The sequence below is a fragment of the Balaenoptera borealis genome (genome assembly GCF_965194805.1).
Source record: "Balaenoptera borealis genome assembly, chromosome: 3".
NCBI lineage: Eukaryota > Metazoa > Chordata > Mammalia > Artiodactyla > Balaenopteridae > Balaenoptera > Balaenoptera borealis.
The window spans coordinates 179,313,793-179,333,897 of NC_138866.1; the positions used below are offsets into that span (position 1 = coordinate 179,313,793).

The 20,105-nt window shown below is 43.9% G+C and overlaps 1 protein-coding gene across 3 annotated transcripts in view; it reads right to left on the reverse strand.

Moving 5' to 3' along the window:
• Positions 1 to 5,676: 5,676 nt before the first annotated feature.
• Positions 5,677 to 20,105, reverse strand: part of RSU1 (Ras suppressor protein 1) — a 195,749-nt gene continuing 181,320 nt past the window's right edge. For 2 of the 3 annotated variants that reach the window (XM_082385695.1, XM_082385694.1), the window contains exon 9: positions 5,677 to 6,282. In XM_082385695.1, coding sequence (XP_082241821.1) covers positions 6,180 to 6,282 — 103 coding nt within the window. In that variant the 3' untranslated portion in view covers positions 5,677 to 6,179. Of the gene's footprint in view, positions 6,283 to 7,246; positions 7,517 to 20,105 lie in introns of those variants that run through there. The other variant, XM_082385696.1, reaches the window with a different exon arrangement.

Here is a 20,105-nt window from a genome sequence, read left to right on the forward strand (position 1 = left end):
CAAAAGGAAGGAAATAATAAAGATTAGAGCAGAAATAAATAGAGAGGAGGAAAACAATAGAAAACATTTACTAAACTAAGAGTTGGTTCTTTGAAAAGATAAACAAAATCGACAGACCTTTCGCTAGACTAACTTAGGAGATAAGAGAGGACCCAAATCAAAATAATTATAAATAAAAGATGAGACATTACAATGGATATCACAGAAATAGAAAATATGAACAGAATTGGTCATCCTCGAGTATCTGTGGGGAATCAAGTGGCAGGGTATTTGCATATAACTTATGCAGTCTTCCCATATACTTTAAATCACCTCAAGAGTACGTATAATACCTAATAAAATGTAAATACTATGTAAATAGTTGTAAATGCAATATAAATGTTTTGTAAACAGTTGTTGGCATGTGGCAGATTCAAGTTTTGCTTTTTGGAACTTTCTGGAATTTAAAAAAATATAGTTTTGCTCCACGGTTGGGTGAATCCATAGACGTGGAGCTCACAGATAGGGAGGGCTGACTGTCCTAGTAAGGAGATTGAATCAGCAATCAAAAACCTCCCAACAAAGAAAAGCCCAGGACTAGATGACTTCACTGGTGAATTCTGCCAAACAATTAAACAAGAATTCACACCATGTGGTATATATATGAACAATGGAATGTTACTGAACCATAAAAAGAATGAAATTCTGATATTTGCAACAACATGGATGGGCCTAGAGGGTGTTATGCTCAGTGAAATAAGTCGGACAGAGAAAGACAAATACTGTACGTTATCACTTACATGTGGTATCTAAAAAATAAAATGAATGAATATAACAAAACAGAAACAGACTCACAGATATAGAGAACAAACTGGTGGTTACCAGTGGCAAGAGGGAAGGTGGGAGGGGCAAAGGAGGGGTAGGTGATTAAGAGATACAAGCTACTATGTATCAAATAAATAAGCAACAAGGGTATATTCTTCAGTGAATATAGCCAATATTTTATAATAATTTTAAATGGAGTATAAGCTATAAAAATACTGAGTCACTATGTTGTAAAGTACTGTAAATCAACTATACTTACTGATAATAAAAAGAATTAACACCAATCTTCTTCAAACTCTTCCAAAAAATCCAAGAGAAGAGAACATTCCCAAACTCATTTTATGAGGCCACCATTATTACCCTGATACCAAAGCCTGAAAAGGACACTACAAGGAAAGGAAACTGCAGGCCAATATCCCTGATGAATATAGATGTAAACATTCTCAATAAAATATTAGCAAACTGTATTTAGCAGCACATTGAAAGGATCATTCACCATGATCAAATGGGATTCATTTCTGGCATGCAAGAATGGTTCAACATACACAAATCAATAAATGTCATATATGACATGAATAGCCTGAAAGAAAAAAATCAATGATCAACTCAACAGATGCAGAAAAAGCACCTGACAAAATACAACATCCATTCATGATAAAAACTCTTAAAAAGTTAGGTACAGAAGGAACAAATCTCAGCATAATAAAAACCATATATGACAAACCCACAGCTAACATCATACTCAACAGTAAAAGGTTGAAAGCTTTTTCTCAAAGATCAAATACAAGACACGGGTGCCCAGCGTCACCACATGTATTCAAAATAATACAGGAAGTCTCAGCCAGAGCAATCAGGCAAGAAAAAGAAACAAAGGCATCATAACTGTAAAAGAACAAATGAAATTGTCTCTTTGTAGATGACAGGATTTTATATAGAGAAAATCCTAAAGACTCCACAAAAAGTGTTAGATCTAATCAATGAATTCTGTAAAGCTGCAGGATACAAAATTAACATACAAAAATCAGTAGAATTTCTATACAATAATAATGAATTATCTGAATAAGAAATAAAGGAAATAATCCCATTTACAACAGCATCAAAAACAATAAAATACTTAGGCATAAGGTTCACTAAGGAAGTGAAAGACCTCTACACTGAAGACAAGACATTGATAAAAGAAATTGAGGAACACAAAAATATACATGGAAAGGTATCCTGTGTTAACGGGCTGGAAGAATTAATGTTAAAATGTCCATACTACCCAAAGCCATACATAGATTAAAAGCAATCTATATCAAGATTCCAATGACGTTTTTTTTTACAGAGGTAGGAAAACAATCATAAAGTTTACATGGAACCACAAAAGACTCCAAATAGCCAAAGCAATCCTGAGAAAGAAGAACAAAGCAGGAGGTATCGCATTTCCTGATTTCAACCTTTATTAAAAAGCTATAATAATTAAACCAGTATGGTACTAGCATGAAAACAGACACACTGAACAATGGAACTGAATCAAGAGTCCAGAAAGAAACCCACGCATATACAGCCAACTAAAATTTGACAAGGGAGCCAAGAATACTCAGTGGAGAAAAGACAGTCTCTTCAATGAACGGTGCTGGGAAAACTAATACCCATGTGTAAAATAATGAAGTGATATAAGCTCTAACTTATACCACTGACCAAATTTAACTCAAAATGTATAAACTTAAATATAAGACCAGAAACTCTAAAACTTTTGGAAGAAAACACAGGAAAATAGCTCTACGACACAGGTCATGGCAATAATTTTTTAGACATAACAACTAAAGCACAAGCAACAAAATAAACAAGTTGCACTAAATCAAAACTAAAAAGCTTCTGCACAGCGAAGGAAACCGTCAACAAAATGAAGACAACCTATGGAATGGGCAAAAAAAATTGCAAACCATAGATCTGATAAAGGGTTAATATTCAAAAGATATAAATAACTCATACAACCCAATAGCAACAAAACAAATAATCCAATTAAACAACTGGCAAAACACCTGAATAGATATTTTCCCAAGGATACATGAATGGCCAACCGTACATGAAAATATGCTCAATATCATCAGGGAAATGCAAATCAAAACCACAATCAGCACACATTGGTTAGAATGGCTATCATCAAAAAGACAAGGGAAAAATTGCTGGCGAGGATGTGGAGAAAAGGGAACCCTTGTGCACTGTCTGTGGGACTGTAAATTGGTACAGCTACTACGGAGAACACTAGGGAGGTTCCACAAAAATTAAAGCTAGAACTACCATATGATTCAGCAATTCCACTTCTGGGAATATATCCAAAAGATGAAAACACTATGTTAAAGAGATATTTGCACCCTCACATTCACAGCAGCATTATTCACGGTAGCCAAGACATGGAAACAACGTCAGTGTCTGTCGACGGATGACTGGATAAAGAAGTTGTGTTATATTTATATAAATGGAATATTATTCAGCCATAAAAAGAAGGAAATCCTGCCGTTTGCGGCAACATGGACGGACCTTGAGGACATTACGTGAAGCGAGTTAAGGCAGACAGAGAAAGACAAAATACTGTATGATCACTTATTTGTGGAATCTAAAAAACAAAATGATAGGAAAAGAGATCAGGTTTGCAGTTACCGGAGGCAGGGAGAGGGGCTGGAGGAACTGGATGACGGTGGTCAGGAGGTAGAAACTGCCAGTTATAAGTAAGTACTGAGGATATCACATAACACTGCTGTATTGCATATTTAAAAGTTGTTAAGAGAGTGGATCCTAAGAGGTCTCATTCCAAGAAAACAAACTTTCTTTTTTCTTTTTTGGGGGTACTAATACGAGATGACGGATGTTAACTAAACTTACCACGGTCATCATTTCACAACATGCGTAAGTCATTTATAATGTATACCTTAAAGTGATACAGTGTTTGTCAATTATATCACAATAAAACTGGGAGAAAAAAAGTGCTACCTTTTGAACAGTAGATATTTTGTAAATCCAGTTATCAAGTAACCAAAAAGACTGTATGAAAAGACGTGAAAACACACTTTGGTGACAAAAGAAAAAGCAGAAAACCCCCTTGAGAGTTTACATGACGCCTTGCACTTAAATACATGATCATATTTTCTGGATTGCATAATACACCAATTCTATTTTGAAAAGATGTGCATTTAATATTTTCTGATTACAAAAATATACATGCTGATTACAGAGGATTTAGAGTACAGAATAAGTATAAAAAAGAAAATTTTAAAAATTTTAACCTACCATACAGAAATAGTTTATCAGCCATAAAATCCCACTCCATTTCCATTTTTCTGTGCATACATATTATAAACACAATTTCCTTTCTCCACAATTGGGACCACTCACATCGTTTTTTCAGTGTGACTTTTTTTTACTTAACTGGATAATATGATTATCTCCCTTTGCCCCTATTGTTCAATAATTTTTAATGTCTTCATAAAAGTTTATCATGTGGACACACAGTTAACCCTCCTTTCCAATTTTAAAGTTTTGCTAGTTATCATTAAATTCCTACCACCTTTCTGGAGAGAAATTTATATCCCCAATAGCAGTGTATAAGAATGTTTATCTCATATTACTCCCTCTAGCACTTAACACTACCTTAAAAAATATATGCACATTTCTCATTGTTGCACCTGTCTTATTTTTGCTTTGATTTATACTTTTTTGACTACTAGTAAGGCTGGACCGTTTTTTTTTTTTCATGGTTCTTGGAGATATTTCCTCCCCGTGAATTTACGTGTATTGCCCATATTTCTATCTAGAGTGTTCATCTTTTAAAAAAAAATTATTCAAAAGACTATATTGTGGTAGTTCTACTAAGGCTTTGTTGCTAGTTTAATTTTAGATGAAGTCTTTCCAATCACCAATAGTAGAGGTATTGCTCTTCCTCCTGTAATTTCACAAGCTAAAAAAAATTTAACAAAATTCAGGCTGAGGCAAAGATTGCACCTGGAAAAATTACATCAACTAAATCCCCAAACAGGTGATGGCACCTGGGAATTCTTCTTCCCCTGGTGAATGCTTTATCAGGAAGTTATCCAGAAACGAGAAGTATAGACCTTCGGTAGTGACCTCTGTGATTCGAATGCCTCCGTTTCCTAAGTAACTCAGGATGTTTGGTTGTGTTTTGATTCTGTTTTTTTCTATGTTCCAGTGGTCTTGGTCTCAGGGTTTCAGCTGTGAGATGGAGAAAAGAAGATGCAAGGGTAGATACAGACAATCCATCTGAGAGAATGTCACATCTTCACACACCTTTTAAGACATTCCAGGGTTGGCAGTCCTTTTAGCACAAACATTCTGCTTGCATGTGTTTCCACTGACATACACATTACTGCAGATAAGAGCAAAGCTGCCTATCACAGAGGTAAGCAATTACTTGTGTAATGATTCTGCCGCTGCAGTTTCTACACTGGGTGTGGCACAGAGTGTGCACATTTACACAACTTCTTTGGCATCATCGCAGTCACTTAGAAGGATGCTCTGATATGAGCAGATTTTCTGCAGTGACAAGAAACACACTTGAGTATTTTTCTCTCTCTGTTTCACAGCTCTTGTCGACCAGCCACTGGCAGAAGTCACCATTCCTTCAGCTAAGCAATGCTGCTTTCCAAAATCCTTTGGCAAAATCTCCTAGAGATTTGTTTTTCTGCTCCTTCCTAATTTAGAAACAGTCCTCAAAGGAAAAAAAAAAAAACTGACAAATCGATGTGAGAAGAAACTAACACTGATTTAATGCTGCATTTCTTTCATGGAAAGTTTCAGAGTTTATCATCGACAACCAGTAAAAGTGGACAAGATCATTTTGGGGAAAAAAGTAAACAAAAATGGGTATACCCAAGATCAGATTTTTTTTTTTATTCAAGAAGCAACATGTGACACAAAGTCAAGATTTTATTAAAATCATTTGTAAGTTGACATAAAATCTCGGTGGTGAAGGAAGACCGTTAATAAAGCAAAAATAATGAGTTATGTGAATAAACAGAAGGGTGAACAGTGTTAACTGGCATTTAAATGATTACATGATTTTAATTATTCTTTTCATAATAAGCAACTCTGTGAACATCTATTCAAGGAGCTGAAAGCTGTGCCTCATATGGAATTTGCAGCTGAATTAAGCCTTCGTTTCCTGCCTTTGGCAATTTCAAGGAAACAAATGGAAATGGTTTGAAGAACTTATAAAAAATCTACCACCCACCAAAAGAATTTAAAAGGTAAGGTGGTAAGCACTAGAAAGAGAAAAAACCAAAACAAACACACACACAGTATTCATTTGTGAGACAGAAAAAGAGAGAACAGAAGTAATAATGAGAGAAGCAACCAGAAGTCCAGCCCATGCCAACCCCTTATTTGTTCTTGGCTGTCAGGGGTTTCCGGCTGATCTTTTTCGATTTGTCATTATTTTTCTTCGGCGGTTCTGGGTTTGCCTGCATGTGTCTGCCGTAGAGGCTGAAAAGAGAGAGGAGGGGACACCGTGAGATCTACCTCGTGAACACAAGATATGCTTCTACTGGCAGAGTTTTCATCAACAGATTCATCTCCAGGAATATTCAGGAAGGCAAAGAACACCACAAGGTCATTTCTGTTTTCTCTGGGTCATATGCTGGATTTAAGAATTATAAACTGTCTTACACACACACACACACACACACACACACACACACATTCTCTCTCTCTCCCCACCATGCCATGAAGTCCAATTCTGGACAATCTCTTGGAATCCTACACTCCCTGGGCTAAGTGTGAAATCAGCAAAGGAAGAGAGACCCAGGACCAGGGGAACCATGACGCTCAGCCTGGCCGATCCGGACTGAAGCTCCACAGGCCACGAGTGTTGACGTCGACAGTGACAGAAATTGGGCCGAACTGAAAAGATGGAGTGTCCACTTAGTGCAAAGTGAACAGCATGCCGGCCCGAGAGCCCCAGGGCCGGATGATGTGACAGAGAGCGATGGTGTCCGAGCCCTCGCGAGCTGCTCACCCGTGATGGATGGCGCTGGGATGGCGACCACCCATCAATGCCATGTTAATAAGTACCGCTGATTAAATGTTGACAAAGTAGCCTACAATTACGGCCATGGCATGCATCACAGAGCGGAGTTAGCTCCGCGGCTGAGGGGATGGAACCCAGCAGCAGGTAGTAATTAATCGGTAATTTATGAGCAACTCTGATGAAACGAAATTAAAAGCCACCCTAAGATAAATACAGCTCAACCTTAACTCCCCTTATTGATGTAACTGTGTCGCTGAGAGAGGCAGGTGGGTGTCTCAGTGCTTCCCGAGGGAAGGCAATGCCTGACCCCACTTGGTGCAATTGCCTTACGCTAACTGAACAGGGCGAACACAAAGACTGACCTTCCTGTACAAGGTGTCCCGCGTTCTAGGATCCACGCAGGGAATCGACACCCTCTCCTGCACTGGGCATACACTGATGCTCTTGATGTCACTGACGCTGTGGTTGACAGGCCGAGGGAGGGACCTGGGCTCGGAGCTGTCCAGTTGACTGGACGCTTAGGGAAAGCTGGACACTGGGTTTTGACAGGTCAGACGCAGTCTATCTTCTCCAGAGGCTTCCAAGCACCTCCTCAGAAGCAGTTAACAAGCAGGATCTACCAACAGTGGTCATGAAGATGGGTTTCTGCTCCCAAGGAGTTTAGAACGCAGAATGTGGCAGCAGACAGAGCTACAAGATGAAGAATGTTAAGTCCAGCCAGGTGCTGGGAGCGTTCTCTGGGTAAAGGGGAGGGTGAAGGAGGTACCACGTGTCCTGGATGGGTAATATCAGCGCTTGCAAGTCAGCGTTCAAGTTCTGTAGAAGTTCCCTTAGAGGACTGGTGGCTAATCGAACGGACAGGCAGGCCCAGTCCTCCCCAGCACCCCTGACCAGAAACATCTTCCCCCCCAAGAGGACCTGCCATCCAGGAAAACGGATCTTCAAACCAACGCAGGCCCCCCTGCCCTAGACTTTAAAAAGAGTGGCTGGTTCCCTTCAAAGTCTATGCCCTGGACACCTGGGGTTCCTGGATCCAGGGAAAGAAACATTGGTTTAGGCAGAAAGGGAGGTTCAGCCAGTCCGGCTTTACCACTGGTGCCACTCCAACCCCCAAGGATGTCCCTGTCCTAATGCCCCCGGAACTCGTTATTGTCACCTTACAGGGCAAAGGGGGCTCTGCAGAGGCGAGGCTAAGGATCTGGAGATAGGACGATGACCTTGCATTACGTGGGGGGCTCTAACCTGTGCACCCCTTCCCCTGCCCCTCCAGTATGTCTCCCAGAGACGCCCGACAGGGAGAGGAAACCCTGAGCCAAAGCAGAGCTGGCCCTTACATTCCTCACCTTTATCACACACTCCCTGAGACAAGCTTACCCTCTCATAGCGTCTGCCCGTCTCCTCCTCCTAGGATGCCGCTTTCCCCAAGAGCAGGGGCTGAGCGCTCCAGTGGGATATGCCCCGAGCTCCTCCCACGTGGCCCGAAGCCAAGGTCTGACTACTCTGTTCTGTGCATTCACACAGGCACCTATGGTCTCAGTATCTGCTTCCACTGTACCGCTTTCTTACAGCTTCACGTGTCTCTCCTCTATTTTCCAAACTTTTATCCCCGTAAAGGAAAGAAGTACACACATTTTTACTCTCAGACAGCATCAAATGTTAAGGATTACAAAAATCTGCAGAAATACAACTCCCTCGCTCATGCATTTAGAAACCCGGCAAGACTCAGGTGCTGGGAAAGTGGTATCAAAAGAAATAAAGGGGTCAGAGGAGGGAGAAGAGATGAAAGACTTGATGCAGGCCTGCTGGGGACCACATCTTGAACACGCAGGTATGGAAGGCTTCCCAGAAAGGGGGGCAGTGTCGCGGGGCCCTGACGGTGGTAATCCAACAAGGTCATTTCAGAAGGAGGTGCAAAAGCTGCTCGGGACTCAGCAAGGCTCCTCTGTTCAGGAAGGAACTGGAATGTTCCAACGTTTCAACGCCTGCCTTTTCGGACTCAGACCCCACTGTGTGCCTGGCCTTCCTGGGGCTACACAGCAAGTCACTCGCTACAAAGGGCCGGACGGGAGATAGCAGTCCTGAACTTGATGCTTAAAATCTTCATTTTGCCACTTTATGAGCCGTTCGTTCTGGGCAAATGATTAGCAAGCCTCACCCCACCGTGCCTCAGTTTCTTCATCTGTTAAAAAATGATGCGTTTTCTCACAGGGTGGCCATGGTGGTGAAATGAGCCCGGCACCAGGACAGGACTATTGGACGTGGCCCGCAAGGGCTTGTGGAAAAACAAGACTGATGTGGGGTTATAGTCAGAGTGATTAAAAAAAGATAATTATATGATTACTTTACTTCTCTAGGCCTTTTTCCTCTGAAAAAGAATATGGTATTTTTTTATCGACGCCAAATCCCCAAGCATCTCTGGAAGAAAGGTTTGAATCCTCTTTGAAGAAGGCAACTAAGGCAGAGCTAAATGCATTGCCCCACTTCCTCTGTGAATCACCAGCAAAGCCGGTATGACTCTGCCCTGCACTGCGGGATGCTTTCCCTCCTCCAGCTGTGTGGCCAGATGAGAGCCGGCACTTTACTGTCATCTGTAGATTGGATACATGAGAGCGGCCATTCCCACCTGGAGACGTGGCTCTGGCAGAGCAGTAAGGACAAGCATCTCAGGGTCCCCAGTCTTGGGTTCCGCCAGCTATTAGCCATGGGGCCTCCAGGCAATTAAGTAAGTGTAGTAGGTAGAATAATGGCCCCCCCCAAATGTCCACATCCTAATCCCTGAAACCTGTGAATATGTTACCTTATATTGCAAAAGGGACTTTGCAGAGCTGGTTAAGTTAAGGATCTTGAGATGGAGAGATTATCCTGGATTATCTGGGTGGGCCCAAAGTAATCCCAAGGGTCCTTTTAAGAGGGGGGCTGGAGGGCCAGAGTCAGAGATCTGAACATGCTCAGCTGCCGGCTTTGACGTGGAGAAACGAATGCAGGCAGACTCCAGACCCCAAGGAGGCAAGGAAACGCGTTCTCCCCTGGAGCCTCTGGAAGGGCAAAACCCTGCTGACACCTAAATTTCGGGCTTCGACACCCGAAACTGTAAGATAGTACACTGGTTATGGTTTTGGCCACTAATATCATGGTAATTTGTTCTCACAACATTGTTAATTGGCTATACTCCAATATAAAATAAAAAGTTAAAAAAAAAAACAAAAACGATCACAGTCATTTGTTAACAGTAGCAATAGGGAACCGATACAGTAAGTGATCCTGTCTGGGGCTGTCTGTGAGGATTTTGCTTAATTTCAGCAGGAAGAAAAAAAAAAAATTCTGGGGTAATAATTCACTGAAAAGAAGGAAAAGTTAAAAACTAAGTTGCAGAAAGGGCACAGAGGAGTGTCCCCAAGGAAAAACGGGTGCTGTTTCCACTAGAGGGAGAGGAAACGGGCAGGCCAACTGTCCCCTCTCTGCCACAGTGAGACAGGAAGGGACTGGTTCTCTCCATACTCTGAAGCTAACGGTCATGGCCCATGTTTGAGATGTACCCAGGATTTAATTCATAGAGGTGACAGGGAGGAGACCGAGAGGTCTGTGCCTTTGTAAGAATTTTGTTACATGCAGCTGTGTGCAGGGCCACACGGGGAAGCACAAGGACTGGTTAGGAGGCAGAGGAGCTCAGGAGAGAGCAAAGCCCAGAGCCTTTATGGTGGTTGCACAAAAAGGAAGGGGTGAGGCAGGGTACAAGTGAGTTTAGAAGTAAATGATTTGATTAAAATTTCAGAGCCCAGGGCTAAAGAAGTGATCTCTAGGTATCTAGTACCTGGGTCTGGGTCATGGGGAATACTGGCTTGGTGCATGTGAGTTAGAGAAAAGAGGTGGTGAGGATAGGGGTTTGGGGTTGGTTGGCTTGGATAAAAAAGATACGCTAACAGATGCGTTGTTTGCTCCTCTAGGAATGAGCGAGCTTGGGAGTCTCCCCAGCCAGCAAGACCCCCAAGATGCCAAAGCATCATAAAATACAGAGGGTGAAAAACAGGATAGATCAATACAGCCCACAGCCTTCAGGATGGATTTCCGTCCCTTTGATCGCCCCATACTCTCCTCTCATGACGTACCTTCCACCTCTTCGACCTTGGAAGAGTCCCAACTACCCTTCAGACCGTGGCACAAGGTGCTTCCTGGATGGCACGTCCCCTCAGTGCTCTGCCCAGACAGTACCCGTCCCGCCCTACAGGAGCCCTGGCATCCTGCATGGGGCATTCTGGAGAACAGTCCTGGGGCTCCACTCGCCTCTGCATTCCTGCACCCTGTTTGCCCCAACAGACATGTGACATTGAGAAGGTGACTACCTTCTGCCACAGTCTGACGTCCTCATGTGCAAAATGATGAAAACTGCTACCTTGCAGGGCTTGTGGAGGGAGATGAATCAGACATGGACAAGGTCCTGTGTGTGCAGGCTCAGAGCAGGTGTCCCAGAGCAGCAGCTGCTGCCTTTGGCCTCTCACGAAGGCCCACGACTCAGGCTAAGCTGGCCAGTTCCTCCTGCTTCTCAGACCCCGGCTCTGCGCATGCACAGGGCACAGCCGGGAATTCGACTTTGCCCTCATGAGCCTGTGGGGAGATCCTTTCTTGGGGAGGTTTCTGGCGGGCACTGAAATCTGACCATGCCGGCTTGAGAGCATTGACAGAGGAACCTGGCTCACGGTCACTGATGGGCCGCAGACGCTGGAGGGTCAAGGGCTCAACTCAGCATATGGAGGGGACCTGAGGCACAGGGTCTTGGAAAATCTTCCGTCCCCTGAAATCTGAGGTCTATAGAGGATAATTGGGAGATGTTCAAGGAGGGGAGAAAAACGAACAGAGAACCATCTAAAGTGACAGGACAGGATCAATTATGCTCAGGAGTCTGAAGAACAGGCTTCTGTTGCTGAAGAGACTCCTGCAAGGTGAGATGCCTGCGGACGCCCTGTGCCGTGGGCGATGAAAGAGGCAGCGTCACTCGGCTCACAAGGGCTCTCGTTCTCGTCCCTGTGGCAGTGGGTCCCGCCCTGAGCCGCCACCTGCAGAATCCCAGCCAAAGACCAGCTCTGGAGAAATCATCATGAAATGATGCCACGGACAGCAGAGGTCACCAGACTGGTCACTTGAGAGGCGTCTTGTCAAAGCTGCCTGCGCACTGGTCCCCCTGAAACTCCACACAACTCAACACCCCTGCCTGGTGACATCTAAGATAGCACAGCAAACAATTCCAGCCCACCAGAATCAGAGTAAATTTCTCAACAAACACTATATTGAGTAGTATGATAGGTACGCTTTTCTATTATTGATAGGTGCATTTTATTTAATACGGGCATCTTCATTTTGGGGAAAAAAAATCCATTTGAGTCTTACTGTTTATGTCGGATCCAAGGGTCTCTTGCAGACCTTCACACCACTTCATGCCTGCAGTAATGAAGACCACTGGGGACCATGTCTTTCCTTCTTGAAAAATCTCCTTCCTTGGCTCCAATGGACTATCTTGGTTCTTATTCTTTCTCCAAACAATTCTGCAGCCCTTGTGTTTTTGCTTTTAGCTCTCTCTATCCTCTTCCCTAGAAAGAGCATCTGATTTTGTAGCTTCAGTGATCATCGCTGAATAGGAGCCCTCCAAGTCACCACCATCTTCAACCCCTGCTATGCCTAATTCCCACCTGGACATTTAGCTATTATACCCAACCAAATGCATACAACAGTTCCCTACCCCAGTTCCTCAGGTCTGCCCCTCTGAAGTCTCCAGACCTCCAGGATCAAAAAGATGAAGTCATTTTGGCACCTGCCTCTTTTCTCAGTCACCCCATTAATCAAGTTTGATTGAAGTGCTCTCGACCATAGACATTCTCAGCCTGGGGCCAGGGTAGGATCTGAAGCTCCAAGCAAAGCCATATGTGCATTTTTCAGCAGAAAGTGAACACAGCTTTCATCCGCTTCTCAAAACATTTGTGACTCAGTGGATTAACAAGCTGCTTTACAGTACTTGCTCTTATTTCCATCATCTTGTGATTTTATTCATTCTCTTTTTCTTCTACCCTAAAACAGGCCTATACCACATGGCCATTAGATTATTGTAACAGGTCCCTTCTGCCTCATCTTTGGGCTTTTCACAGCTTTCTCTGCCCTGCCACCTGACCCGTCCAATTTCTGCCTTCACAAAATACTAGGGGGTTTACTGGGATTTCATCATTAAGTCCTTCATAAGACACAAAGTGATTTCTGCTCTTGGCTGTTATTTCCAAGTACCAGTAGAGCCCCTGGATCAGGACACGTGGTGAATGCGGTCACCATGCAATCAGCATTCACTGTCACAACAATCCAAGGAGGTTGGATTTATTTTATTATCTTATTATCTTTTCAAATGAGGGGACTGAGGCTTAGCAAAAGGTCTGGATCAAACCCAGGCAACAACTCCGAAGTTCAAACTCTTTAGGCGCTAAGTCATCTTGTCTCCCATCTTTCTGGATTTCTCAGTTGTGTCCTCTTAATCAGCCTACCATTTTCCTGAGGGCGGGGACTTGCGGACTTCACTTCTTTTGTATTCTACATACTCAAGGCAACTGCTGGAAACACATTGTGTGCTATGTAAATATTATGTTTCAGAATGCCAGGTATATGAGAGGTACAATATGCTGTTCTTAAGTCATTTGCTCATGTCATATGCCTCCCTCCTGTTGTTTTGGGTGTTTCCATGGAAAGTCCTTATACAGACCAAGAAAAGAACCAATTTGAAAAATCTAAGTATATGGCCGGTGACAATAATGGAGAGAAATCATTTTGTGTCTAATCTGTAATCTTATGGTAGGATGCTAAATTTAAAATCTCCTCAGATAAATCTGTGGACAAAGTGTGAAGCCTAGATTATTAATAAGCATTTGCAGTACCTTTATTTATCCCATCTAGCAGCTTCTGAGGGGCTGGTGACAGAACCTTAGCACATAAATTGCTGAGTCTTAAAGAAAAAAAAAAATGAACAGTTACCATATTCCCATGAGCAGTCTCATTAATTCAAAAGGCAATGATTTTTTGAGATCAAACCTCCAGGAGGTGGTTCCATGAAATTCACTAACACCAGGATGTGTCTTTTACATTCGCCTCCATTATAACCCTCACCGCTCTCTGTCCCCAACACACAGTGTAAAAAGAAATTATCAACATACATGTGGTAAACAGCATCTGTAGAGACAGCCCAAAGGAATCTGTAGCTGGCTTAGGACAGATATTAAGCTATACAAAAATACGAAACGTAAGGCGGATTTAAAATATACCCCATACATTCTAGACTCGCTCTCTGCCCCACGGAGGGGAGAAATGAGGATTCTGGCAAAGCAAAACTAACAATCTCATGAACAAAAGATGCTCATTAAACTTCATCATCCTGTCTACTCTAATGATGCTTTTACTTAATAAAAATTCCCCGAGCAGTTGCAAGGATATTAGGCAAGGTCTTTGGTTATGTATCAGAGGTCTGAGCTGTCACCAGCAAGCGTGCAGTTCAGGGTGTATGCTCCCTGGGGAAGGAGCAAATACAGCTTTCACAGAATACATGCAGAGAAAAATCAATAACTGCAACTTGCTTCCCTGCTTAAGCATTTAAGAGAATAGGTAATCCTTTTAAATTAAATTGCAAAGTGCTAAATGTTGCAATTTACAGAATAAATTAAAAAGCAAAGGAAACAAGACGAAGGGCATTGGTAAGTTTTCTAAACAAGCTACTTCCTTAACAGACTTCAGACATGGAGTATTGGGGAATATTTTTTATGAAAAGAATTATTTTGGGATATAGTATGTGGAGATTGAAAAAGAGACACCCAACCGTGTATGTGTCTATGTGTTTGTAATATACACACAGATATACAAACCTACTTATAGATACAAGGAAGGGAGAAAATATTTCTATATGTGCATTTAATCCCTCCAAAAATTATTCCTAAGAAAACACAACGATTAAAATTCACTAACTTGAATCTGGCTCTCACAAGCTAAACAGTAATTATCTAATAGATTCGTTAGTCTGGACAGCTGGATGTTAATACTGTAAAATCACAAATTATTGTTTCTGTCCATATCATACAACCCACTTTAAATTTCATATCCTGCCAATAGGGACTTGGCTGGAGAGATAGGACAGTCAGGGCGAGAGTGGAGCATCACCCAAAAACCTGAATTTAAAGGCAGTAAGATTGCCCTCTAGGTGTTAAATGATAACATCAACACAAAATGAACCTAAGCAGAAACATGGGAAGTTACCCCAAATAACGCCAGCACAACTCAGGCCAGCAAGACGTGGCTGGAAGGCACCAAGGCTATTAACAAAGCTGGAGACCCTGTCCTTCAGAAGAGTGGTGGTTTTGGCCAGCGACTCAAACAGTGGGGTAGATGCCAGCAGCGGGCACCTATGCACTCCCCGGAGAAAGGCGGTGAGGACCCAGCTGGGAGTTCTGTGGATGCCCTGATAGGACTATGTCTCTAAGTGGAAGCAGAGAAAATAAACATGGCGCCACCACAATCCTTCAAAGGCTGACCCGCTCCTGCATGGTCCAGCTGCTGGCCAGTTCTCTCCGCTCTTCGGCCACTACCCTCCATGTTCCCAATCTCCAGCACATGAGCAAACAAATCAGGCCCCTGCCCACTTCTGAGGTTTGTACTTGCTATTCCCTCTGCCCGAACGTTCTTCTCCAGGTCTCCCTGAGACAGGCACTCTTCCTATCCCCATTTCACAGGTGAGGGAATGGACACAGAGAGCTTCAATACCTTGGATGTGAATGGCTATGCCGTCCCAACTTTGGTGTCAGAACAACTCAGTCTCAAACCTCTCCCTTTACTCTGGGTGCAGAGACTGGTTCATACGTGAGCCTGTAGCCAACCTGCGCCAACCAGAGAAAGACCGAGGACCTCAGTGCACACAGTTGGGAAGAAAAGTCCTTTCTTTTCTGTTTGAGTTGAATTGGGAGCCCAGATCTGCTGCCAGCCCTGGTGACCTCTGTGAAGAGAGCCCGCCTGGGAGACAAGCCAGCAGACAAAGCAGAACTGAAAGGTGGAGAGAAATGGAGTCCAGTGACATTGAGCCCTTGATCATGCCATGCCTGAAGCCTACTGTACTGCTGGATTATTAGCAGTATAAAATAAATAATCTCCATTCCTCTTACGCTTTGTGTTTCTTGCAATCCAAGGAACGCTGAGTCCTGACTGACGCATCACTCTGGTCCACTTCAAATGTGAGCTCCTAACAGAGGTCTTTTTTGCCCACATTCTCTCTCTTTAACCACATGCACTTCCTTCACACCCACAGTCACAATATAATTATCTTGATTACTTGCTGATTGCCACCTCCCTGAATGGAAGATTGACTCCGAGAGAGCAGGAACCTTGTCTGTCTTCCTGAGTATCCTCTCCGACCGGTATGCCATGGGCACATGGTGAACGTTTGTTGACTGACTGAATGAAAGCACACATCACTGTACTTACTAGGATGTACTGAAATATGCAACTACGCAAGTATCCTCCCAGCTGGATCGTTAGCGCCTCTGAAGCAGGGACTGTCTTCATCCTTCTGTTCCTCCGGGGCCTGCCACACACGAGTCACCTAATAAACATTTACTGGTGGACTGAAAGAGTGTCTTAGCCAAGGGACATGTCCTGACTCATTCCTCAATTCCATACTCATCAAGCGATGACAGACATGCTTCCCATTCAGAACTGTCCCCTGGAAAAAAAATGTGCTGTGAAGGCCAAGGCAAGTCTTCTACTCTTTAGGGGCAGTTACCCTCTGTTACAAAATTCTGGTCCCTGCATCAGTTTCTTATGTGTTTTCCCCAGTTTCTGCAGGGTTTTTGAGGCTGAATGGGTGAGGGCGAGAGTAAATGCATCACGGTGCCATTGTGTGAAGCCGCTTGGGGGCTCACTCCATTTGCCTCTTGTGGAGATTCTCTTTCCAAGTACTGTGTGACCAGGGGTTTCCATTAAACTCCTTTACAGTACAGTGGGTTTCACTGAATATTAACCGTCGTTTGATATTAGTAACAACTAGCTGAATACAGGAATAGCTTATGAGAGAGAATTAAGTTAAAATGAACATTATAAAAACACTGGGGTTTTCTTCCTTTCCTTTGGACAAATTAAAAATCAGAATGGATTTTTATTATCATGGAAAGACAGGTGTTTTCCTGGCCACACGTGGTTCCTTGAGGAAAGGCTCGGTGCTAACGACCTTTGAAGTTATTAAGCTAGTGATCATAATAGCCAAACTCAGGTAGCACACCCTATACAACAGCATTTCCACAGGAAGCTTCCGTGGCGTTTTCTGTATTTGCTCATTTAAGTCTGAACGGAAGACCCCATGTAGGGGGGCACATCTGTCCTGTGGTTCCAGATATAAACGATGCTACAAATACAGAGCCAGTGTCACGGAACTGGAACACTAGTGTCTCAAGAGGGAAGCCTCTTCTTTGTCTTTCTTTTGTTTTTCAGATGCGGACAGACGGTGAAAGCATATCTAGAGGTATTATTACCCGTCCTCCTCCTCTTCCTCTTTGTGGCTATTAATTTGGACTCCCTGCTCCTGGGGCCATCTTCCCCTCTCAGTTTCTCTCAGCCCAGGTGACTGGATGATGTGACCACGGCAGGTGACTTCATGGTCAGGTCGATGGAAAGCGAGACAGCTCTTTAAGTGCTAGCCTACAGATTCCAGAGTGCGTGGCAGATAACACTGAATTAGAATGCAGAAGGCTTTGGAATTAATCCGGTGACTGGGTAATCTGTGTTTCCCTAGACGGACAATGGGGCATTTGGACTTAAACAGGGGTGGTAACCAGCTGGCACGTAGGCTGCCACCCACCCCCGACCTCGCACACTGACTGGGCATTCAATCAGAAGGCACCAGCACCCATTTAGATCAAATACTGTGAGCAATGGCTTCAACCCGGTCACAGTTGGGCATCTGAATGGAACCTGCACGTTTTACATACGAAACTTGTATAGCACTTGGCTTAAATGAACTCATTTACCCTTAAGCAAAATCATGTTAAATGAAACCTCACCTCTCCAAGGTTCCTCCTAGGTTCGGGTTAGATTACAGCATGCCGCCTGAGATTCTAGGCAGCACGGTATTACTTGCCTCTCGCCCCTGTCCATGGATTTTCTGTGAGGTTAAGTTCTACTTCCACAGCAAAGAGATTTCAAAAAAAATAACCTCAGGAATCAAAAGCAGAAAACATCCACCTGCCCACAGGCGGACGCATCCACGCGGTGCTTTAGCCATGAGGCTCTCGCCAGGTGGGCCTCAGGAAGCAGCACCTACAAGTCAATTCTGGTCACTGCCTTTTGCCATTTCCCCAGCAAAGCCGAATTCCCTCACCTAAGCTGGGCTCTCTCTCAAGTGCCAAACCCTACCATCCCTGGAACATGGCATGTCAAGTTGATCTGTGCTTTCCCTCCGTTCCCGATCACAATATGTAAACTACTGGCCAGCAGTAAGGAGAGGCTGGCAGTGGAGGAGGAGCCAGGCTTTTGTGTGCAAAGAAACAAAGCGGTACTTGGGAATAAGCCCAACAACTGTCAAGAAAATAATGGAGAAAAACATCTAGGAGAGCTCAAGAGTACAAGAGCCTATGGATCCCAATTTTCCTTTAGTTTCACTTTCATGTGTCTGAGTTTTGGGGAAAAAACATATTCCAAAAAGGAATGGAGGATTGAAAAAAAAGAATACTTTTGGGACTTCCATGGTGGCGCAGTAGTTAAGAATCCACCTGCCAATGCAGGGGACACGGGTTCGAGCCCTGGTCCCGGAAGATCCCACGTGCCACGGAGCAGCTGAGCCCATGCGCCACAACTACTGAGCCTGCGCTCTAGAGCCCACGAGCCACAACTACTGAGCCCGCGCTCTAGAGCCCGTGAGCCGCAACTACTGAGCCTGTGTGCCACAACTAGTGAAGCTGGTACTCCTAGAGCCCGTGCTCCGCAACAAGAGAAGCCACCGCAATGAGAAGCCCGCACACCGCAGCAAAGAGCAGCCCCCGCTCGCCGCAACTAGAGAAAGCCCGCATGCAGCAACGAAGACTCAACGCGGCCAAAAATTTAAAAAATAAAATAAAATAAATTTATTTTAAAAAATTAGCCCTGATATACTCAGCAGATTTAATATATCTCATCTAGTTCCTCCTAGTTTTTTGTTGCTGTTGTTAAATCAGATTCTTAAGAGTCTCAGAGAAATTTATGGTCTTCAAGTGCCAAAAGGTTCAAAATTAAGATGTCTGTGGTTTCCGCTTGGATGTTAAAGACGATCTACTGGAGGATTCCGTGCATCAGCCATGAATCTGAGTGGGGATCCCGGGAATTTGAGGGGAGGCTAGGACTCTCTCTTGGGCTCCAGCTTTAGCTTCTGATGCCCCCAACGGGTCTTGCAGACTCAGAGCAAAGCTGCGGCCGTGGGTGGAGAGAGAAGAGCTTGTCACAACAGGCCTTTTCATCCAAGAATCGCAAGCCTTCCCTCTACAAGTCTCACCCGCCCAACACTCCTGGAAGGCGTTAGCCCTAAACACAGACGGCGGAAGTGAGGCAGAAGCAGAAGCGTGAGGTGGAGATGCCAGAGGCCCGGGGTTTCTGTGCAATCCCGCCTGAGGCTGCTCTTCTGCCTCCGTTTCCGGTACAGGCAGACCTCGTCGCATCCCACTTCGCAGAAGCTGCCTTTTTTTACAAATGGAAGGACTGCGGCAACCCCGCGTCCAGCAAGTTAATCGGTGCCATTTTTCCAGCAGTATAACTGTTTAATGAAGGAAGGTACACTATTTTAGCCATAACGCGATTGCACACTTTATAATGTCAACGTGACTTTTATACGCACTGAGAAACCAGAAACGTCATGGGCCTCGTTTTGTCGCGACACTTGTTCTATTGCCCGGGAGTGCGGCAAGCAGTCTGGAACGGAACCCACAGCATCTACATCAAGAGGCTGTGGTCACGATGTGGCCACGTGATGACACTTGGGTAGAAAATCACAAAGGGAACATGTGCACAACAGTTATGTCCAATATTCACAAACCACATTCTGTAACAAATGACTCAAACTGACCTGTCTTCTCAGGGAAAAATATGTCCCCCCACGCCCCGCCCCCCTCCACGGGTAGCTATTAATCAAGAAGATTTCTGTCCAACGTATTTTGCCTGGAATGGTAAAACAAGCCCCTCTTAGTCAGTCTACTGAATACCTACAGTGGGGTTCCTTTTTCCTCTCGTAAATATTTCAGGAAGCTTTTCTTAA